Here is a 24,727-nt window from a genome sequence, read left to right as displayed (position 1 = left end):
GTGCTGAGTGTAGGGCTTTATAACAGATTTGATTTGTCTTATTTAAGAGTCCACTCTCTGTCTCTTTCCCACACAAAGCTAGTGTACGTTTTGCTGCAGTTGCCTAGCAGCACTTTTTTCCCCCCCTTCGCCCACAACTAAAAATCTGCAACCCCCTACAATGTGAAGTACCTCAAGTAGCCCAAACCCACATCCCCTGCTCTGCCTCGCTCTGCCTTGGCACAAGCCTGGGAGGCAGGCAGTTGACCCGGGTCATTACAGGGTGTTTATGACCCACGGAGAGCAGCTGAGGGCCCCCACTCTGTGAATTTGTGCATCCTCGAGAATGCGGGCCCTGCTGTGTTGCTAATGGGCCATATCCAAGATGCCCCTCACCCTGTCTCCCAGAAGAGGTGGGTTGCACCGTCTTCTGATATCAGATCTCTTCTGCTGTGAATTCCTCCAGAGATACCCCTCATCAAGAGGGATGTGCGGTTGAGAGCACAAACCAAAAGAAAAAACGCACAATGCTCAGTAAATGATTGCAAACAGAAACAGACGTCTTCGTACAATTTTACTTACATTTCCCACCATCACCAGTGGTGAAATAGCATGGTCTGGTGGAAACACTATGGTATGAATAACAAAGAGCTTGTTGCATCACTGGGCTCGGGTTTAGTGGTTCATTTCTTTTTTCTTTAACCCCATACAGAAGAATCCATACAGTATGTTTAAAACACTTACTTCCCATGTAATGACCCAATTCACACAGCATTGTTATCCCAGATTTGTATCTATACAATAGTTGTTATATATTTTGCTTGTTTTCCAAAAATGAAGGTATGTGAAAAGTAGTATAGTAGTATAATTCAGTCACTTGCTAGTCAGTTGCAGGTATAATCCTTGTCTCCTGAGTACTTGCAAGATGCTGAAATACATGTAGCCCTTGTGCTGAGTTATGCAGAGCGGCAAACCCTGTTCTTTTTTTTTTTTTTATCTTTGAAGGTATCTTTAAAGGTATGCCCATGATCCACAATGTCTGAAGTTGAAAAAACAAAAAAAATCCAAACACTTCTTCAGATTTATATAACAACATGATTTCAAACCAAAAGTCTAAAGGTCTGAAAGTGTTTAAACCTGTAGCAGGGCGAAAACCCTGCCGTCGCACTGCCTCCTTGATCTTTCTCCAAGAATCCTGTGGCTTTTGTGTACGTTTGTAGTGAAAAGGTGGTTTATTGAGCAACCTCTGATAGGATCTTTGTTTTTCAGGTTGCTGTCTGGGCCAACGATGGGGGCGCAGTGTTCATAAGGGAATTCACTCTGATTCGACGAGACCACCTTCCAGAAGAGCCTCTCCACGATGTCAGCCAAAAACCAGAAGACTCTGTAAGTGCCTGATCAGAAAACACTGAACTCCACCGGTGTGCTTTTCAGTTTCAAATGTAAACTTCAACACTTTTTTTCCTTTCTGACTTAGATAAGTAATCAATTGAAATGTCAGATAAAACTAAATCAGGCAATAAATCTGTGTGTGTTTATATATGTCATATTACACCTGCGATACTGCAATGAATACAAATGAATGATGATCGTGGGACATTGGGAGTGGAGGGCGGGCTGACCTAGCTTGATGTGAAACAGGGCAGCACATGCGAACACACACTTAACACTGGTTTGCACGTTCTAGGGTGGGGTGGCTTTTTTGCATCACATTACTCCCACTCTGTCATCACCTTTTGGTGAGACATGAGTCCTGGCCGTAGCAGCTTTCTTAAGCCGATCTCTCACCCAGATGTTTTATCTAATTAGGTGGGAGGGAGGGTTGAGCTGCTGTTGTCCCAGAAATCGAAGGTCCAGCTCGCTTATCTCGTCATTCCTTTGTGATGGAATTGGTCCTGGGGGAATCTGTTAAAATTGATCAAAGGTTTTTGGTTACGGTATTACGTTATCACTAACAGGAATGCTGTCTTGAGGTGATTTTTTCTATTTGCTGTGAGGACATTATAATTAACCTGACTGTTTATATATGCTTACCCACATGTATGACCTCTGCCGTCAGGTGAAAAGTCCTTCCTACACACCTTTCACAAGCTTCCACGCTTGGCGAAATGACCCTTTGACCTTTTAACATATAGAATATTCAGCAGCCCTTGACACCCTTTGAACACTGATCAAATATAGTGACATTTCTTTTGAAACAGATGATCTGCTTGAACTCGCCATCACACTTTAAAGCAGGATCATGAGGGCTTATTTGAACATTCACATGTGCGGGATAGCCTTACAGATTAGCCGCGGGCAGAAGTCATTTTCAGTTTTAAGAGGAGATCAGAGATCATTCTGGACATGCTTTCTTTCAGAGAAAACCTTTTTTATTAGTCAGTGTAATATTCATGTTAACTTTGCCCTACCTAGTATCTTAAAATGATATATATTTGACAGTATTATTTTTTATATCCCAAAGGCAGACTTAATGGAAAAAACATTTAAAAACTGTTAGAAGTCAAGAATGTAAATGCAGTGGTACATACTTACAGTGCTGTAGTTAGAAACCACAAACAGCTATCTTTACAGCATTTGGATTTCATATTGTAACCAAGCAGATGTGTGATTTATGATGCGCTGACCTCAAGCAAATTTTTGAATTTGCATCAGCAAGTGATTTTCAAACCAAACAACACACAAACGGTATTTATATATCCACTCCCACATAGTGTGTTCATGCCATCCAAGCCTCAGCGGCTCTTAATGGGTTTCATGAGAACGAATTTGGTTGCATTGTTTTTTCCATCAAGACACAGGTGCAAATAAGGTGCCTTGGTGGTGACAGAATATCTCTTTCCTCTTTACTGTAAATTAAATGAAAAGTTATAGTTATCTGCTTTCTTTCCAAGACTTGGATCAGAAGAGCGATACCACTCTCGTGTCTGTGTGCTAAATATGAAGCTAGAGCCAGAAGACGGTGAGCTGAGCTAAAAATAAAGACTGGACACAGGGTGACAGCTAGCCTCTGTCATTACATACATACATTACACAATAAGGGCCAATAAGTCTGTCGATATGTTTAACCTGTACACAATTAGACTAACCCCCTGTGTATTTGTTAATTTTACACTTATTTTACACACTTTTTGTTTGATTAAACAAACAACTTGTTAAATAGTGAGCTTCAGATGTCCTGGTAGACAGACTGTGTTACCTTTAGACAGAACCAGGTTAGCTGCTGTGTCCAGTCGTGCTGAGTTAAGCTAACCGGCTGCTGGTTGTAGCCTTATATATCCTTCTTCTCATCTAACTCTCTGCCAGAGAGCAAAGTTCCCATTTATGTTGAACTTTGAACTTTTGTGTTGGAACTTTGGAGAGAGCCGGGCTGGCTGTTTGTCCCTGCTACCAGTCTTTATGCTAAGCTAAGCTAATTGCCTCTTGGCTCTAGCTCCACACTTAGTGAGATCACAAAATTGATACCATACTTATGGCTGTGGACTCTCAGCAAGAAAATTACTAAGCATGTTTTCCAAAATTAACTATTCATTCAAACCACTGTTATTTGGCAAAAACGTCTAGCTTTAAACAATAGTACTTTATTTCAAACTTAAATGGTTGTAATCACTTCTGTTTTTGTTACACAGCTACTGCACTTTAACATTTTAATCTGATGCCATGATAATGAAAAAAAGACAGAGACTGACTTTATCTAGTATGACTTTTACAGGATGTTCAGGGTCAGAACCTAATTATTGGCTGATGTAACAGCCTGCAAGTTTTATCTCACATTAATTTGACTGACAGGACAGGTTGAAAAGTGGTTTCTTAAATGGAATTGCCATCCTTTGCTTCATGTATGATGCTCACATGTCTTCAGATGGGGAGCCTGCAGACTCCCAGGAGCCACACTTGTGATTCCTTTCTGCACTCAGTGGATTTCGGTCTCTGTACGCCTGTAGCGCTGTTCTGTGTAGGATCTTGGTTCAATATTAAGCTTGATTTCAAGCCAAGACAAACGCAGCTTAATTAGCAAGCAACCCAGGAGGCGGATATCAGACTCCAAAGTGTATTCGCTTTCTCTTGTTTAACTTTTGCCAGGGTCGGTTGGTGGGCAATAAGACTGACCTCCCCAGCACCCTTTACCCCTATCCCTCAAGAGGGCCACAGATGAATTGTTCTCTCCGAAGGGAAGTGTTTTTCCTGGCAGCCTCAGCACGAGCTACTTCGATGGAATAGAGCTGTCTTAAACAGCTAAGGCCTAACATACCTTTGCACTGTAAATTAACCCATATTTATTATGTGGTGGCAAGCATGTACTGTAGAGCTTCAGCAATGTCAGTATTCATAAACAATTATTAAGTAGGTTTATTGGGTTGAGAAGTTCCTGAATCTAAGTGTGCGGGGGGTCTGATGGCTGAAATGTTGGCTGCCGAGTCTGGGAAAGTCTTTTTTTCTCTGCAACATGACTGAATGAGTAAGACTGTAAAGATAAACAGAAAAGCTGGTCATAAATCTCGCTCCGACTATGCCCACTCATTGTTTGGCCGTGATTGACTTTTTCCAGCGTTAGTTTGATCTGCTGCAGTTTTGAGAGCAGCAACTAACTGAAAACCTGCAAAATATGTTTTGAAGAGGTGACAAACTCTCTGTTAAGTTTTGTCAAATTGTCAGGTTTATTTACCTGCAGGGAGAACTAAGAACAGAACTAATCTGTAACGGTTTATCTTTGTGAAACTCAAACTTTTAAAGGTTTAAACTGGAGTTTGAAACCCAATCTCTTGAAGTTTCAGCTCCAGAGGCGACGCACAGGTGTGATTGACGGAGAACTAGAAAAAGAAAAGAGGACAGAGAAGAACAAGTGTTGTAAACTTCTTATCATTGTCAGAAAGTGAAATTGAGACTTGGGATATAGAAGAGAGAGAAACAGCCTTTGGAAAAAATAAATGGAGGTTTTCTGCTCAGCTGGCTGCAGTCTAGACGGCAAATATGATCATCCTGTCAACAGACAACTTTAAATTGGGTTACTGAAAGGTGATCCTTCATTTACCAGATGAGTGTGTGTGTGTGTGTGTGTGTGTGTGTGTGTGTGTGTGTGAGTTTCTAGTTGTGTTTGTGTGATAGCAGATTCCCACCAGCAGCGCTGACCTCAGTAACTGTATGTAAGCTATTCCATGTATGCTTTTTGCTTTAAACACACCTATCCGTCCCGACACACATGAAACTTTTCAGACTTGTCAAAAGATGTCAAAGCCTTTTACACTTCTTTGCCACAATAATACAAATTCAACAATACTGTCATGTCAGATTCTGTTTAAAGCTGCATGAATTTAATGTTCGGCCACTAGGGGGCAGCAGAGCAAGCTAAAAACGCAACATCACATTAGCACCTGGTGAAGTTGTTAAGGCTAACATGTAAGCCTACAGTTGCCTGTTCTCACATTCAGTACACAGGGAGCAACATGTATTGTGTTTCTGGCTGCCTGTTGGAACTAAGTGCACTATTTAGTCTCCTGGTTTGGTCTCCACCAACTCTTGAGAGAAATGTCTTGAGCTAGCTAAATGTTCCACTGCGTTCTCCAGCTAATTGCTAACTTTTGCCTGTTTGTTGTTTGGTGCTGGGCAGGTAGGGTTCAGTGGTTTAAGAGCTCTGCCTGCTGGGAACTTTGTTGATGAGAGAGGAGTTTGTTGGCTGTAAACCAAAACAAGCTAAAAGAGTTGGGTGATTATTCTCTGTGGATTTGTGATTATGAGCAAAAAAATGTTTATTGTTTACTTGTATTAGTTACCTCCAAGAGCTTACTTGGGCTCTAATTACTACTTGTATTTCTGAAAATCTATATACCTAAAGTAAAGGATGTGGACAGCTCCAGCAGTAGAGACTCACTGAGTACTTCTAATTAGGTCCTTTGCTCTGTAAACCACCTCACGCTACACCGAGGGTCAGAATGCGCTGACTGCTACTATTGGTCACATGTTGTGTTATCCACAACAATAATGGCCAGGAAATGATGGGTTGTGACAGTTAAGTGTTGGGTAATGGTAGCCATTAAAGCCCCACCTTTCAGTAATGACTTGAGGCCCGGTGTGAGGACACTTCCACTCTGCCTGTCTTCACATGTTTCATGGAATGGCGGTTATGTCCTTCTGCACTGTTGTTTTATTTTCTCACCTTTTCTCCCTCTCATCTTTCTGTGAGATGTTAGATGTTTTGTTAGACGTCTCTTCCTCTCTGCCCTCTGCCTCTCTCACTTCATCACATGCCAAGCAACTCGGGCCTTAATGTTTTTACATGCTCAATTGCACCTCAGGCAGTAACAGTCAGGGGGCATTTTTTTTCCTTTTAAAAAAACCTTCGGGTTGAATAAATGCCGAGACGGTTCCGCCTTTTGGCAGGGTGTCAGGGTTCGGAGTAATTGAGGTTGGGCAAGTGGGGCCAAGGGCCAGTTGGGGTGGCAAGCATGGGGAGCACTCAGTGGCCAAGGCAGCAGCAGCTCGTAGCGAGAGAGAGAGGCCCATCACTCAGCTGCACGCTGTCTTGGCAGCTGTGTTTTCCACGCAGCGCCAGGTGGAAAGGGCAACGGTCTTGCACAATTAAACACTTCATTTGTCTTCATTAAAAGGATGGGCATGTTAGTTTCGGCAGTCGGAAAGGATGTTTAGGCTCAAGTTTTTTTCCACTACGTGCTGTGCCCCCTGGTGTTAACACCACTTCAAGTTAAAGCTTTAGGGAATTTACGAGCTTTTAATGTAGTGAAAGCCAGTGTACATAACCTTTTATAGCCTTAAAGGTACCCTGTGGAGATTTTGGTCACTAGTAGTGCTATAAGTTTTAAAGAATGGGTCCCTGTTCTGCTAGTATGGTAGACTCTGTTAGCATTGAACAGTGCCAGGCTCGCTGTTTCCAGTCTTTGTGCTAGGGTAAGCTAATTGGCCGGTGGCTGTAGCTACAAATTTACCGCACGGATATAAGAGTGGTTGGTCTTCTCATCCAACTCTCGGAGGAAAGCGCATTTCCCAACTGTTCCTTTAGCTTAGAAATGATCAGGTTATTGCAAGCTGTCACATACAACCATATAAAAATCTTTCTTTCTTCAAAATGGTGTCATCATCATTTTGAACTTTGATGCACAGATCATAAGAGGTGAAAAAACTTTGTGCAGATATTGATATGGTGCTCTTTTTGTTGACTTACATACGTTACACAAAGGAACACTATGAACATACATTAGTGGAGCAGAAGAACATTAATGTATATGTGTTTTCATACAGTTCCCACTCATCTCTACCCACTGTAGATAAAAAATAAAAAGCACAATGTGTCCCATCCTCCTCTTGTGAAATCATTGTTTTTGCCTCATATTTATTCATTGTTGTAGTTGTTTTCTTTAGAGAAATGAAACTCTCTGGATCTGTCCATGTTGCATGCGATTGACTTGGGTTGTTTATTAGAAACACTGCCTCTATGTGAAGCCGCTCATGCTGCAGTTGGATTAGAAGACCATGAGTCCAAACAGCGAGTTAATAACTGCTTTTCGTGACGCCAGTTAGCCGTGAATGCCAGTGTTTGTTTTTGCGTAGCCAGCTATCTGAAAGATACCCTGACTCTGCTGAAATCAGTTTGCGAGACAGGGCCAATGCACTAGAAACGATGTCCATTGTACAGGCGAGCAGTGAATTAGGAGACATTTGCCTTCCTGAATTGTGCGCTTTGGCTGGCCGAGTGGTGTTTGGCACATGCGAGTGCTGTTTGGAGGCTTGGTCCCAGATCCTCTTGAAGAAAGTGCTGAGTGCTGGTGAATGTGGTGTAAAGCCACGTGGCTTTGGACTGGGGATCTTTCTCTCACCTCTGTGTTTGTTCCATCAACACATGTGTTCAGTAAAGCCTTGGCCCTCACAGCGCCACATCGAATACCCCACCCCCACCCCCGCTTGATGTGGTCTCACACCAATGCAATGTGGGTAGTGCTGAGGTAATACCACCAGGGACAAGACCTCACCGCAACACCCACATAACAAATGTGGGTGTGTGTGAATGCATGCAGCCAGTAGTGTGTCTGTTGCTGGCTACCGTTGCGCGCACACTCCCACCCTCATGTAATCCCATAGTTGTTTGTATTTGCATGCTGACATGTGCATGTACAGTGCTGTGCAATATGGGAATCCATGTGTATATGATTTCTGCGCCTTTAGCATTCAACACTATCACATGTCACCTTGCACATGCACAGCATCCAAAACTATGTCTTTGATTAATGGGTAACCCCCCCCCCCTCCACCATCATCCTCACACTCTTCTCTCCTCACCCTCTGCCGTATCTGCTCCTCCTCGGCGTGTGAAGGCACGCACACATTTTCTGAGCGAATGATTGATTTCTAATTGTTTACATTTCAGGTCGCACTCCCCCGTCGCAGATGTTTGTATTCTGCTCCACGTTCGGCAGGCGTTTACGCAGGCATGCACAGACACAAACAGAGACACACTTGTACAATGGGGACGTGTTGATGCCAAAAGGTTTCATCCAGGAATTTTTGGATGTCTTCGCTCTAGGATTTTGGCACTGCATGTACTAATTGCCTCCAAGTGGAGGCGATTGTTACTGTTAAGCTTCTTTTTTTCCCTTTTTTTGGGGGGGTTCTGCATGTGTGTTTGGGCACGTGGGCAAGATCATTCAAGGCCTTTGCTATGAATGTGGTTTCATTCTGGTTGAACAAGCGGGTAATAAGGGAATTTAAATTTTGCTACAGAATATTGCAGCCGCATAACATCTCAACCGAACAAGTTCTTGTTCTGGATGGGAGTCCCCCACCCAAACTCTTGGACTTTAGAGCTGTTTATAAAAAGTCAACAGAGATGTTGCTTTAAAACAAAAATGTGTCTAGGACAAGTTGTTTTTTCACGTTGTGGTTTTTGACTTGAAATAAACTGCAGGGTGGTAGTTACTAACTTTAATGACTTCAGTGGCTCTCCAATGTAAGCTTTTGTATGAGGTGTCCGTAGTGGACACTTGGCTCAGGCAGCCTGCAGTATGTAGCCAATATCCAGTGTAAGCAACAGTGTTATCCTGAGTTACAGCAGTAATGACCTGCTGCTGAAGGATCCCTGCCACCCATGCGGAGCAGAGTTTAGGGCAAGGTGCAACCCAAAACGGATCCCTGTCTTTGATGTGGGCTCTAATGGCTCTGTGTGGTAGTGGGTGTGCACATACAGTACAGTAGCAGAACATACACATCTCCCAGTTTTCTAACTGGAAAGCCATGCCCTGCTTGCTGTATCCAGTACAGCTGGGGTTGCAATTTAACCATCACAGTTTTGATCCCTGATAGAGTCAGGCCTGATTCAGGATCCTAATGAACTTATGTAGTGGTATCTTTGAGGGAAATTAATGCCACCATGGCTCAAAAATGCCTTATTAGTCCGCTATTACAGTACATTTGCTGTTTCCAACGTCTCAAATATGTGGATTTGCTGCTTTTTTTGGGTCATATATGGTAGTTAAATGAAATATCTTTAGGTTTTGAACTGTTTATAGGTGTATATATATCTGAGAAGCAATTTATAGGCATCACTTTGGGCTCTGGGAAGTTGTGATAGGCCGTTCTGACCTTTCATAGAACGATTACTCGAGGCAATAACCAGAGGATTAATCAATGAAAATCACCATTAAAATACAGTTCAGCAATCCTTCAAGGATAGTGTGTAACATCAAATTAAGTCAAAACATCATCATCACTACATCTCTCGCAAACAATCCTAAACGTTATTCTATTGTAGCACAAATGAGGGGATTATTACCACATAATGGATTTTGTGGTCCCATCATCCTTGTAATTGATATTTTTGTTATTTAAGATACAATTCACACTGCAGTGACTCAACATTTGTCCAACGAGGCATTTTTTTCCCCCTTTTGCAGCATTATAATCAACAACAGTGTCCCTCACCTCAGGATAAGTAGTTTTGAATGACGGCAAAAGCTTTGTTTCCAAAATGTAACTGAAACTCCGTTGTTCTCCAGGGCATAACAGTGAAGCTTGTCTGTGTGTGTAAGTTGTGTATTCTTGAAGGATTTTAAGGTGCTCATAGGCCGGTGCTTAACTCGACATCTCTGGTTTTACTGCATATTGAAAGAAGGCTTTGGTCTACGCAGTGAGAACGTGGTGGTCTCCCTCTGGTGCATGCTGAGAACCCATCACTGCAAACTGGTGTAAGCAGCGTAAACATGAGAAAATCAAAACCATGGAGTGTATGTGTGCAGACCTACAGCAGGCCCACAAACACACACGCACACACACATGCAAGCTCACACCCTCCTGCACACACTCGCAGATAGTTTTCGCTCTGAGGGAGCCCTGGGAGAGAAAGTAATCTGTTCACAAACCACAAAATTGAATAATGACCCTGACACTCTTCCAAGCTGAAAAGTGAACAGCGCTTGCAACACAAGAAGGCATACTTACACCGAGTCTTTATACAACACGGAGGTAAGACTTTGACTTCCAATTAGCATAATTTAAGGATCTCTTTAGGTTGTAGGTAAAGATTCTTTTGGGTCTCCCATTCACTCTCACACTGTCTCATGTTCACACTGTAATCTTCTGCAGGGCATAAAGCCATGGAGCTTGCCAGTCTGTAAATTATATTCTTGAAGAATTTGATGGTCCTTGTCTGGTGCTAAAACTCTGCATCTCTGATAGCTTATTGAAAGGACACACACACACATTAGTTTACTTGACTTGGTGGAGAAGACAGGAGATGGATATGAAACAAAATGATTCAAAAATCCCTGCAGAAGGACACTTGAACACGCATGAATATACACAAACTGAGTAAGATGGTAATATATTTGTCATATAGATGATCAAATATAATATATAATATAAAGTTTGATAGTACAGTATGATAAATAATCTGCAACCACCTGGTCACAAGTTTGCCTCTCGAAGACTGCGACTGCTGTCAGACTAAGACTAAGCCAGTTTGACTGATACCTCTCTGTGGTTCACCTCTCTCATTTCCCCCTCATGGCAGGTTAGAGGTTAGTAAAAGACAAACTGTACCAGCAGTGTTACAGTCCTCTCCTGCCTTATCTTGCTCGACTGTAGACGAGGGAGACCTCTGCAGAAATGTTGTGAGGCAGATTGAATGCAGAGGAATTTCTTTATCTTATGATTGTTCGACTGAACTTCTCTTATTTTGGCAGGTTAGCCAAATATAAGATGACTTTACCCAAGAGCAGATGAGGGCCTACTTAAAAGATTTTTAAAAAAGATATGATTTACTGCTAATTAACTTGAGTTTGTGTTGTTTGATTGCAAAACTGCAGCTGTGCTAACAAATCCAAAGTACACAAAGACCTCTGCCAAACTAAGTCAGAGCATCCAAAGGAAAGTTTTAGGTATGATGACGATATGTACGGTAGCACAATTCCCAGCAGCACAGATGAGTAATGCACAAGATGTGTTTGAAGGATGTTCAGCTAATCAGCAATTTGCCTTTATCATAAACCCTTCCCCCCTATCAGCAGAGGCAGCTTGCTTTAGATGACATGCGGCCACAGATCATGCATGTTACCCTCTCCATTGTACAACAACGGCAGTGTGGTTGTGGCTTAATTGGCCTCTCTGAGTACTGATGCATGAGGTTTACAAATGCTCTCGAGCTGATTGTGAGGCACGGCCCGTTCTCTCTGATTCGAACACGAGCGTAGAGGAGGCTTCCAGAAACAGGGCCTTTTCTATTCATACGGCAACGTGGTATTAATTCCAGTGATGCTTCCCAGATGCACGCACCGGACACTGCATTTGGAGAAGCTGATATGTTAAGCGTAGCAAAAGTAATCAAAGCCCATGTGTGATGCCAAAGCGATTTTAAAGGATCAGGATTTAAGCATTGGTGTGTGTGTATGTGTGTGTGTGTGTGTGTGTGCGTGTGTGTGTGTGTGAACCAGTAAAACTTTGGACTTTGAGCTCAGTTTCACCACGCTCAGAAGTAGAAGTCGAAATAGATACAGACCTTGTACAAAAAGAAGAAAACGCCTATCTGTAAGTCCTGTATCGAGCAGCATCTGGTGCTTTAGGGGATATGCATCCTCCTACAACACGCAAGCGAACTTCCTGGATTCCTTTTCCCCTTTTTTTTTTAAATCCCGACCCAAATCACAATGAAAGGTGACCCAGCGGAGCATTGAAGCCTCCAGATTTATGAGTCCGTAGCACACGATGAACGTCCCCCCGATGAAAACATTGTCTGGAGGCCTCAGGCCGAGAGCCAGGGTGTTAGTTGACTAAAGACAACTATCCGGGGTTGCGTTGTCCCCCCGATGAAACGTCTGCATTGTGTTGTTCTACGGTGTGTCTGTAAAGATTGTCTGTGATTTATGGTATTAATCTTCGCATCGCTTGTGGAGCCAAAATATGAATATCTGCGGTAACAATATGAAGCCATCAATCATTTGATCACTGAAGAAATCATTAATACTGCGCAGAGAGCAACAAGAGCTCATCTTTATTCAGTTAGACGTGAAGAACTATTAGATCTTTTTCAGCTCATTCCTACTGACCCCTGCAATGTTCAGCACAGTCTTATTTCCTCAACATGAAGAATGTGCTGTACACTGTGAGGTTATGATTTGTGGCGCCTCGGTTTTTTACAGGTTGAACCACAAGCAAACGAGCGGCATTTCTCACAATCTGCTTTTCTGAATGACCTCACTTGGATAATGATAGGGGACGAAGTACGGCGGAGGAGCTTCTCTTCTACTCCATCTTTCACTGGGTTGCCATGTATGATGGAGTGATGGGTGGGAGATGGAGGTGGGGGCCGAGGGAGAGGCTTTAAGGCCTGGCGCTGCTTCGCCCTCAATTGCATGGCGGCACGCTGCAATATACCAATTAGAGTGAGGCGCAGAGTGAAGCTCTTCTAGATGAGCTCAGCCTGCGGCTCCTGTCTGGCACTCGCACACAGACACACACACACACACACACACACACACACACACACACACACACACACTAACAGGGGCCCCACTAGCTGTTTTTCTTTTCAGGTCTTGTTTGTGTGTGTCCTTACGTCCATGTTTGCAGGAATTTGATGATGATAGCAAAGCAAGAGAAAAGTGTTTGTCCTTACGGTGTCTGCTGATGATTTAAAATGTGTATACATACATGTGTGATGTGTGGACACGTCAGCCTGGTCTTTGGGCGGGAGGGAGGATTTATTTTAACACCCTCTTATTTTTGTGTCTGATACCAGAAGCCATGGGTTTATGTAAACCTCTGCCACACTTGAGAGGGCTTAGACCACCCCAAACACTCCAGACAAGTCTCGTCGGTGTTTGTCCTTCTGCTATTGTACCTCCCATGGACTCATGGTGTGTGTGTGTGTGTGTGTGTGTGTGTGTGTGTGTGTGTGTGTGTGTATTGTAGGGGGCAACTGGGAACTTAAACTGATATTTGCAACTCAGAGAATTGTAGAATTGCCTTCGTCTGACTCGGAGTTGTCGAGTTGTAGAAACACTACTCCTGCTATGTACCATTAATGAATATTTTATTGGTCCGTCCCATTAAGAAATGTCTCTTTTCTCTTGCCTTCGTCTGACTCTGACCTCTCTGTAAAGGTCAGAGGTCAAAGTCAACAACAGATCTTTCTCATTGACACTTTGGATGCTGTTGAATAAAGAATAGTGTATGCAACATAATCATAGCATTCAACTGAATAAACACATTTGAGAATGAACGAATGAACGAGCGCTCCTCAGTCTTTGCAACCTGTTGAGAGAGTGTTAAGGAGACTTGTAGTTTTGTCTCTCAGACACAAGATGCTGCTCTTGAGCTGTAAAGGCTGCGGCAGACAATATTGGAAAGTTTCTCTTTTTCTTTATGAAGATGCTGTCACTCATAATTGATTGGTATGTCTTTGAGAACACATTTTACAAATATGTGCAGCAGCAGCAGCAGAGCATTTTCCCTGTATGTGTCCCTCTTCTTTCTTTTTCTTGCTTGTGTCTGTGAGTAGTATTTGTTTGCAACTTTACTTGCATGTGTAAGTGGCATAATGTGGTCCTTTATTTATAATGTGTATTTTCTGTCTTTTATTTGAAATAAACAAGGTAAAAGAAAGAGAATCTGAAGAATTAGGGGTGAAGATAGGAAGAAGTATTGCTGGGCACTATTATGGCCAGCATGCTCATGGATTTTCTTTTTCTCTCCTCTCCATCTCCTCTCCTGCTGTTCGGTTTTACTGTCTGAACAGCCGCTGCCTGTATAACACCTCACTGGTAGGGAGTTCACTACAGTAGCATATTTAGACAGCTGTAAGCCCAAAAGCTCCTGAGAAAACAGGGTAGAGGGGTTTTATGTGGGAGCGGGATGGGATGGGGGTGCGTTGATCCATTGCAGCTCTCTTCCTGTGCGGTTACTCCTCAGTCACGCATCCAAATGTTTCCTCTCCCTCTCCATCACCTGGGCAAGCTTTGACTTGACGCTAACCTTAAAGGAGGACACATGAGGTTTCTTTTCATGAGCGTGTGCTCTGTGATTTTGTTTTGTAAACTGTGAAAGAGAAACTTGATGTGATTTCCACATCCCAGTACTACAAAGGAACATAGCCCAAAGCTTGAGTTTTGCAATATAAACTGACTTTTCTCAAAGTGTATTTAAGGGAATGATGTATTACTTGGCATGCTAACATGCACAGTCTAGATATTACACACTTACAGACAGTTTCTCATCTCTTTCTCATTTTTATTCTCTCTCTCTGTCTCTCCAACTCTCACTCACACACAAACACATTACCCACAATACCCTCAGATACAGATACAGGCTTCCATGGCGAGCAGCAAACCTATCATCATTGCACAAATCCTGTAACTCCATATAATAGATAATTTGACATTTCCCAGTGCAATCCCTACCCACAGACTTCAGGATGTGGAAAAAGCCATTTGTTTTGTTTCTTGTGCTGTACATGACCGTCGTGTAGGCCGTATCCTCAGATCCTGAGGAACGGTTTACACATCCTGCAGATATGGAGCAACATTATCAATCATTTGGAGTTGAGTTTGCGTCCACCTGACAAATCTTCACTCTCCTTTTAGCTCTGTTTTTGTTCTCCAACAACTCCTGAGGGAAATATGTGGCTCTGTAGCTGCTACATGATCCACTATGTTCATCAGCTTGTTGTTTTTGGGTGCTGTCCGTCTTTTTGTCTCAGAACATTTTCAGTTCGTGAAAGGTTAATTGTAACATTTTGGTCATCTAAAAATCTCTTGTTCAGCATTCGTTTGTACTAAAAGACACTCTAGGAGTTGGCTGTTGTTTTTGTCTGGTAAGTACATTTACAGGCTAACTTTGTTCGTAGTGACGTCGCACGGCGTAGCCAGGACCCAAGGTTCTCAGATCCCCAGCTCCACCCTCTCTAAATATGGTCATTTCTGGCTCTAAATATCCAAGATGGCGACAGCCAAAATGCCAAACTTGTGGCTTCAAACTGTAGTCCATAAACCAATGGGTGACGTCACGCTGGCAACGTCCACTTCTTTTATACAGTCCATAATTATAGCCGCTTTAGACACCACTGACATGTATGATATTACACAAAGAATGTAAATAAAGTAATCCCTAGAAAATAATCCCAATGTAATCTAATAATTGTGTCATGTCACTACTTAGTGAAGACAGAGCTAAAACCCCTTAGACAGATTAATGATTTCTCCGTACATCATTCAGTTGGCATCGTTGGTCCTCCTCTTTAGTTGGCGAGGTTGCCTCCTCCTGTTTCGCCGCTGGTTACATACAGAGCCGTGATGTCAGCTGTTTTCTTTTGCCATTATCTTGTGGTCATACTTCTTGGATTCTGAGTTTCTTGAAACTTGGCATTGCGTTTGTACAACAGCCGCCTGTCCTGCTTTTTCCACAGCAAAGAGTAGCCTTAAAGCTCCTCTTCACTGTCGGGCAGGAGTCTGAGGGGAAATTTGGAGGGAAGGATGGGTATTTTTTTGAGTCGTGTTTATCTTGAGGCTTTGGTGCAAAAAACCATAATATGTGTCCCGTGGGCCATATTTCCTTTTTGACCTACTAGTGAGCGCTCTGTATTTGATATGCCAGTGGTTTTGGAAAAGAAGGGGCAGGACGGCGGGCGCGTGAGTGGTCTTTTCCATATATATCTGTGATCTGCTCAATGGGTTTTGACAGGCTGAGCTGAAATGCTAGCCAGCTAATTTTATACAAGACGGATGGAAAGAGAAAAGAAGACTTGATGGAGTGACAGTCTGAAAGAGAGAGAGAGGCTTAAAGAGAGAAAATGCAGATGAAATGGAAGTGTGTATGGTTCAAATGAGTCACTGCTCTTTTTCCACTCTTGTTCAGTCTCTCAGTATCCGTCTCTCATTCACTTTCTTGTCTTTCCTGTTAACAAAGAGTCCTAAAGTCAGCCAAATTAGATGATGATCAGTTTATGATGTATTCATCTAACTTCACACATTCTCATGGATGCATGTCACCCCCCCCCCTGTGTCTTTGTTTTGCAGTTTGGTTGCATCTTCTCTGTCTTTCTCATCTGATTACAGAAGCATATGGGTGAGGAATGCTTGATTGCAGAGCTGCACTGCGGCAGGCTGATGGATTGTTTCCTCTCACTAAATGTGGGTGCTGGAGGACAAAGCCCAGTTGATGTGTTGAAGTGTGTCAGCTTGAAAGAGCTGTCAGCGCTCCCAGCACCATGGCAAGTTATGGACAGAGAGGTGGGATAGCATAAGAACTTCTGTCATGTCTCGGATATGGAATCAAATAAGGGTCAATAAGATTTTGCGTTTGTGACGTTCAGAAATCATTTCAAAGCCTCTGGTTGTAAACTGTGCATGAGAAAGTTTGTGAATGTGTAGAACCTCTAAATGAAAACATTATTAATATTATCACTTGTTATTTTTTTGGCCTTGCTTTTACAGCCAAAATCAGCATCAAATAATAATAATAATTATAATAATAATAAAGGGTCAAATGTGTACTTGTAACTGAAATGTGTGTGTGCATGTGTAACTTCAGTGTCACATACAGTATGGGAACTTTAAGTGCTTTTTTTTCACACTCATATTTCTGCTTTGAATCTGTACTCAGACGTTCACAAAAGCCATTCTTTCGAGTAGTTGAGTGACTATTTACATAGTCTCACTTTTTTCTTTTTTCTGTTTTACATATTCACAAACTTTGATTAAATTTCTGTTGTTTTTCTCATAGGTTTACAAAGCTTGATATATAACCACAGACATAGGCATTTTAGTTTGAACGATTATCATACAGGCAGTGATCAGGACGATCAGCAATGAGGAGCAGAAAGGACTGAGGTCCAAGCCAGTTTTCTCAGATTTGAACCTGGCTTGTTCACACACAACAATAATAAGAAAAGCCAACATGTTTCATCCTGAGACAAGCCTTCATCAGGAAATGAGGAATTGCCTGAGAAGTGTTTTGTTGAAAACCTAGTTGCATGCGCATGATAGATTCAGTGAATTTCTGTGTTCCTCAAAGGGAATGTGCTCAAGGTGTCATCCATTCTTCTTTAATCGTTTCCATATTTGTAGGTCAGGAACAGGTCATAACAAGGAACTGAAGCACACACAGCCCTTTGCTCTCCTCATTATTGCATCATTATTTAACCAAGTGAAAAATGTCCGATTTCAGAGGACGCTCCGAGGGCTAGAGCCTCCTTTGACCACCTTCATCATATTACTATCACTTTCTCTGATCGACTCAGAGCCAAAGACAACACACAATACATTTTCGACAATGAAAAGCACATGTTACTGATGTGACTCAATTTTGGGGTTCAAAACTGAAACCTTAGCTGTGCGTAGCACATACAGGAGATCAGACACGTCTTTTTGTGGCTAAAAGAGCTTCAACTCGCTTATAGTGTAAATACTCCGCACTCCCACCTCGTGAATTAGAAGACGCTGAGACAAACCAGGTGCCTTTTTTATTTGGAGTTGCTGCTTGGTGTCTCTGCTAGAAAAAGATTGCTGTTGAACTGTTGTGTCTCGTTTTGCAATTATGAAAGAGGTTAATAAGAGAGCCTGTTTCACGTCTACAGTTCCAAAAAAACCCGTTTTACAGCTTTGAACTTCATCTCTCTTAACTCTCGTGTCATGAATGCAGTAATTAGTCGAGTAGATAATTACACATTTTCCATGTTTTTGAGTATTAATCCAAGTTTTCCATTTCATGTGCATTTTTTTTGCTTTAATATCCTTTCCCTTTTTCTCCTACTACGGATCCTGACATGACTGGATGTCATATTTACAGTTCTGCAATCCTGATGGAACCTATTGCAGCCAAAAATCTTTGGTTTCACAGTGTTGATTGCCACAAACGGCTGCAATATTTTTTTCATCATAACGCACGTTTCCCAGACGGCCTCCTGAACAAGCTGTCCAGGGGTTTGTACTCATTAAGAGTCACATAAACTAGGTCTAACTATCTTGGAGCAAAGCACACTTGGTCCTTCTTTTTAGCAGAGGATTAAGTTATCAAACTTCTTAACAAAGACAAACGTTCAGACGAGCCAGAGAGCTGTCTTAACATGTGAAGAGCAGTTAAGCAGACGGATTTGGTCATAATCCAAACTGTGATTGCTGTCACAGTGGCTGAACTATTCAGTCATTACCCCACCACTCAAAAGTGCTCCCTAATCATGAACTTTAAGTTGTGACAAGTTTTAGTCCCAGCAGAATCCCTGGTTCTCATATGTGTATTGTACTAGTTGTACTTTAATGTCTCTTGTTGTTCCCCAGACATTTGTTTGACCACAACAACACTCTCTCTCTGCTTTTTAGTATCAAGTAAGACAGAACAAGCTGTTAATTACTGATACTCATGTTTACTGATTGCAGTTCCCACATGTTATAACTTCTGCCGCCACTGACTTGCAGCATTATGTCACCAGATAGAAGCGCCGTTTTTTAGGGAGCGGTTCTCTATCTGGGCTTCTTCTTTCTATTAACAAAAGAAGTGACCTCTTTTCCCCCCAAAGAAGTTCAAAAGCATGCATGTAACTTTAGAATAATTTATTTTGAAGTGCATGAGGAAACCAAAACAAATGAGTCACTCAGACAGGAAGGACTTAAGGGGGAAAAGGGACGACAAGGCCAGGATGCATGTCGAACGTGAACAGCCCCAGATGGAGCAGTGATGTCTTCTGTTCAGTTTCACAGGACGGGGAGAGAGAGGATGTACAGACATGTTGTTCATACAACAGTGTCAACTATGGAAATTGGACTACGCACTTTTATCCTACATGCTTTTTATTGTTATTTTGATAGATCATTCAATATCTTGTTGTGTCACAACAGTGAGGGAGAGTGGCAGCAAGGGAAGGAACCAAATGCAGACAAAGGAAGTAGAGTGGTGCAGTTGAATGATTTATTTACAAAATGAGGTTTGAGGCTTACAGGACCACGAGGCAGGCAAGAGTCAAAACCAGTGAGGCAGTCCAAAACAGGCAAACAAGTCCAACAAGGAGCAGGCAGGAATCCAAAGTCCAAATAATCAGGCAGAAGGCCAGGCAGCTACAGGTGTCAGGCTTGAAAGCAATGCCATCAATTAGACCAAGTTTGAGGTCCAGTGAACCACCATAAACACAGGGAATTGTTTTGTTTTGAGATAATTTAACTCGCTCGACATCAACAGGAAAACAATAAAGTTGTGGGCTGAAAAAAACAAAACATTGTCGAGCAGAGGGAAGCTGCGGTGTCAGTCTCTGTGGGTTCATCACTACAAGTGACCCCTTTGACCTTAGTCATGTGCTCCACTGTTAACGTGAAGTCAAGTTTACAGCCAGCTAGTTTTATTGATTTGTGTTTTCAGACAATAAAGTACAGTTTCAGAAAAAGTGTGTAAAGCTATAATATCCAGATGATATGGCAATATGGTCTCCATTTTGAAGCACAGGGGATCAGTCAAGCTTGATGCTGGCTAGGAGTCCATAAATAAGCTGTGGTGCTTAGCGTCTGCCCAGATCTGGATGCGGGGTCCCACGCTCCCTGTTTCCTTCCAGCCCACCTTGGCGGGCCAGTTTAGCCGACTCCAGCGGCTTTACACTGCTAATTTATGCCCATCCCCTCCTGTCATATCCTCTTTAAAACGCCACAGTGGCAGTGGTTGGGTTAAGGAGCGGCGTAGTGGGACCCTGATGGGGTTAGCCTGTGCGATCACCAGAAAGCTGCTAAAACATATGAGCTCTCCTGGAAGTGCTAATGGGAAAAGCTTGGTGCCTAAAACGTATGAGCGCAGCTTCAGGAAGCAGTAAATGTCACTGCTGATTCTTAATTACGCACCCCGTCCCTCCTCTGCGCTGTGGGCTGCATGTGGAGTTTTAGAGGCTTGCTCAGGTGGAATCAGATTGTGGTTACTGGCTTATTCAAAACGTCACTATAAAGAGTGCGCTGAATTATCATAAAATATTCAGTCTTGAGTATGTTTTTGGTTGTTTTTTAAAATAAGCAGACGTGTCTTTGCTCGTGTTAACTTTATCCAGAAATAATTCATTTACATATTAATGATTTCATTGATTTAGAATATATTGATGTTATTGTTAACCTTGCAATGTCAGTCCATCTGTCAGTCGCTCCACCACTTTGGTCCAGACTGAAAGTGTTGAATTGATTGCTGTGAAATTTGTACAGACATTCAAACTCCCCAGAGGATGAATCCTACTGACTTCCCTCATGGTTGACATTTTAGTTTCTTAGTGAAATGTCTCAACAACTGGAACAACAGGATGGATTACCATGACATTTTGTTCATGCCCCCCCAATACCTCTGGTGATCCTCTGACTTTTCAGCACCATCATCATCATCATCATCATCATCATCATCAACTACCTACAAAACGAATGACATTCCCATCACCCTCGGCTGTACTTTGTGTTTAGTACTGATTAGCAAATGTTAGTATGCTAACACGCTAAGCTAAGATGGTGAACATGGTAAACATTATACTTCCTAAACATCTGCATTTTAGCTTTGTCATTGTGAGCATTTAGCTCAAAGCGTCATTCTACTTAAGTACTCGAGCCTCATAGAGCTGGTCATGTGGCTGTAGGACTCATACAAACTTCCTTATCAAAACAGAATCTCTTTTATAGATTCATTTCATTGATTTATAATATACTGATGCCATTGTTAACCTTGCTGTATATTCTTTGTCCTGTTTGTATAGCAGATGTAAAATGTATTCACTATTTAAAATGTCGAAACCACCAACGCACACTGACAAGGCCTTATTATGCAGCTGCTCTTCTGAGAAACAAATCATTTTTTCATTCATGCTGTAAAAAGGTCTGGGACCAATATCCAGGCAGAACAAATGTCTTCCTCTGCAGAGCTGTAGGGACTTGCAGTCAGAAGGTCTGCTGGACTGTATGCCAGTATAGATGGGTCCATTAAAGGCCAAGTTGGCGTTCGTCTTTCCCTCATGCACATTATTTATCTCTAAAATGGCCTTGCATGCAGCACTGCTCTTCCTCCCACCCCCACCATGATACAATATCCTCAGAAGGTGTGTTTATGGCTCTGTAAATCTGTCATCTTCAGATTACCACCAAATACTGAACCCAAATATTGCTTGTATCACTTGTAGACCCAACAATTCAATTGACCTCCTTTTCATATAAAGTATTAAATAATAATAAATAATCACAATCAAGTAGTCAATAAAGAGTATTGTAAAGTGCATGTTTTAGCCGTAATACTGCCTACTTTGAGTTGCTGTTTTGCAGTTCACCTCCCATCTGGCTTGAATTGGGATTTAGCTGATTGTCAGGGAATTACATCTTTATTTTAATCCTCTGGTTTGGGGGGACAGGGAAGTGTGGTTGATTTTCAGCTGCAGGTCGTAAAATCCCTGTCCTGGTAAAACATTTTATACTGTGGCCCAGAAAGCTTTTTAAACAATGGCTTTGGTGTAAATCATGCCTGGAGCACATGCATCGTTTGTGGGGGTGGTGGGAGGCTACCATTTATCCCGCCTGAACCATTTAAGTCCCCTCGTGGGAGCCGAGGGTTTGGGCTCTTGAGTGTAACTTAATGTCAGTCCCTGGTAACTTTAGCTTCATTTGTCTCTCTTTCTGAGAACTCAAAGCCTGTTAACTCAGGTCATCACCCCATAATATGGCAATCTTTTAATTTGACCCTTTATTCCTCCACAGAGGAATAGAGGAAAGGATCGGTTAAACTTCTGATGCTTGGAAAGCCTACTTGGTGACCCCTTTACAAGACCTGAAAAACATTGTCAGTTTACGTTTATATTTTATTTTGCATGAGAGCGCTTTTCTAGTGTAATTTTACCTCACAGTGACTGATGACAGATATGATATAACTCTTAAACTTTGTACTTAAACATATGGATGAGTACTGTAAGCATAATATTAAAAAAAATACCACAGTTGTATTGCCAGTTATTCACGAGAATATATTATTTTGGAAAAATAAAAAAGTTCTAAGAAATAACTGGCAATGTGACTGATAATTTAGAGCTGTGGTACAACTTCCTACATCTTTGGTTGAAGGCTAATATCTCTCATTATTTTCCATTTGGACTGCAGACATCATTCTTCATGTGAGGGATAGTGTGTGAGCAAAGCTCTTTAATGCTCTTAACATTTTGGATAGCAACCTCATTCCTGTATAAATGAGTCATCTCAACAGGGAACCTGGGAAGAGTTTTTGACTTGATTTATTTCAGCTTTTGGTCAGTACAGGAACATAATGTGGTCCTTTCTCTGTATTCTGTTGTAAAAACACAACACACATTTAATTAACATTTTCAATAATCAGTTACTGACTGACATGTATCCATTGTGACTTTTCTATAATGAAAACCAATAAAACAACTTTGTGAAACCCCCAGCTAAAAGTGGTCAAGCGGCAATAAGCATGCTAGCAGATGTATGTGACGTGAACCTTGTCTTGCAGGCTGTCTTCTTCTACTTCAATGACGGATTTTTATTTTGGGTGCACTTTTGATTTTACCTCCAAATAAAGTGGCTTAGAGAATCTGTTCCTTACAACCTGTCTGATGGTCTGAATGCTCCTCTGTCTTGCCCTGCTGGACTTTCTTGAAGGGTTTTTCCCGTGTTCCCAGATCTCAGCAATTACTTCAGGGAGTGCAATGTTATCATAACCGATTGAAATGATCTACAAATCTACAAAAATAATGTGTGTCTGTCTGTGGACAATCAGTTCGCCTAATCTTGCATGCTTCCCTCGCGCAACCTAATATCCAAGCCTGCCCTTTTGTAGAATAACAATGCACTATATCGTTTTTTTCTCACCTCACCGTCTTCATGGATTATTGTTTAAACTGTCAGGAGACACCTCCAGCAATGTTGTGGTAGAGAACTGGCTCCAAGTGCGTGTCAGTCAAATACATTAATTTCCTCCTCGGGTGTTTGGTTTTAAACTCTGGGCACATCATCGATGCCACAGTTTATTTTCTGTAGTCATACATTTGCAAATATGAGAAGGGTTTCTTCTGAAAGCAAATATCAGAAGGTTATGGATTAAGGGTGCAAGGGGGTATAATTTCTGTTTCGGCCTCTGAAAACGCGCACGTCCACGTCCCTCCCTGCTGGCACCGCAAAAAATCACCGGGGTTAAGTGGATCGTTGAGTGTGTGTGCATGTGGATGTGTGTTTCGGATAATTCCCCAATTCGCAGAATGTACAGACATTCCCCACTACCAAGTCAAACAAGCCAAGTCCCATACTGTCAGCAGCAAGTTAAGACTTCAAGACGGGTTTGCTGTGTATAACTCAAGTATAAAAAGTGTGTGTGTGTGTGCTGGTTAAGTGTCGAGACATCCGCTCCAGTGTTGTGATTAAGGTTGCTGACTATTTGCTCAGGAGAACAGCGCATTCCTCGCAGCCTTAATTGATAGCAATTATGTGGTTTTTGATGTGGCGTTTGATTGGGAGGTGGATTTGAAGTCTTGATTTGAAGGGCACAGAGTTTTTATTGTCTTTGGAACGTCGGGGTTGAAATGCCTGACTGATAGCCTGCTACCTTGTAAGTCACATCAAGGGGCACCACTGGGTTGGCACTAACTGCTCTATTTCTTTTTTTTTTTTTTTACTCTCTGTTTCAGCTTTTGTTTTGTGTGTCTTGCCATTGCAAACGTTCAAACTGGAAAGTTTCTCAGTGTATAGTATATTCCCTCTGTGCCAAGAGCTGTCCATCTTACCGGTTGTTTTTCTCCATAACCAGAGGAATTGTCCCTCCAGGGGACACCTGGCTTGTTCCCCACCTCCACAGTGCAAATGTTCGCTGGCTTAAACTGCCAGATGTTATGAAAGGCTCTATTGAAGTAGACCTTTAGCTCATAAAGAAATAGAAAAAAAGTCGCTATGGCTGAGAAGTCTATCCTGATAGCTTCAGTGACCAGACTATGTCATCTGATTTCCATGGGGCTCTCACAGGTAACTCCTTGTGAAGCGAAACACAGTCAGGATTTGGACATGAAGTCATGCACTCCCTAATGTCTCAGTTTTGTTAAGATATGTGTTTGGAGCATATCTGTGAATGCATGGAAATTGTTGAGTTTTTTTTCTCAAGATACAACACTGTCAAACCCACATCCAAGATTAGTCAACCGGCAGTAAACATGCTAGCAGATTAGCTCGCTCTGTGTGACAGATTTCCAAAAACAGAGTGCTGGCAGTAGACAGAGCGAAGCCGTCCAGAGCTGAAACGAAATGAGAAACAGTGGCATGAG

General features: G+C 42.1%; 1 protein-coding gene across 1 annotated transcript in view; it reads left to right on the top strand.

Moving 5' to 3' along the window:
- The first annotated feature begins 813 nt into the window (after nt 1-813).
- The window catches only part of LOC139306289 (ADAMTS-like protein 1), a 55,512-nt gene continuing 31,598 nt past the window's right edge, over nt 814-24,727 (top strand). The window contains exons 1-2 of the mRNA XM_070930233.1: nt 814-819; nt 1,249-1,365. Coding sequence (XP_070786334.1) covers nt 814-819; nt 1,249-1,365 — 123 coding nt within the window. The remainder of the gene's footprint in view (nt 820-1,248; nt 1,366-24,727) is intronic.

The sequence above is a fragment of the Enoplosus armatus genome, chromosome 23 (genome assembly GCF_043641665.1).
Source record: "Enoplosus armatus isolate fEnoArm2 chromosome 23, fEnoArm2.hap1, whole genome shotgun sequence".
In the NCBI taxonomy this organism is placed as follows: domain Eukaryota; kingdom Metazoa; phylum Chordata; class Actinopteri; order Centrarchiformes; family Enoplosidae; genus Enoplosus; species Enoplosus armatus.
The sequence above is the reverse complement of the archived record's forward strand: the minus strand, read 5'-3'. Positions and strand labels throughout refer to the sequence as shown.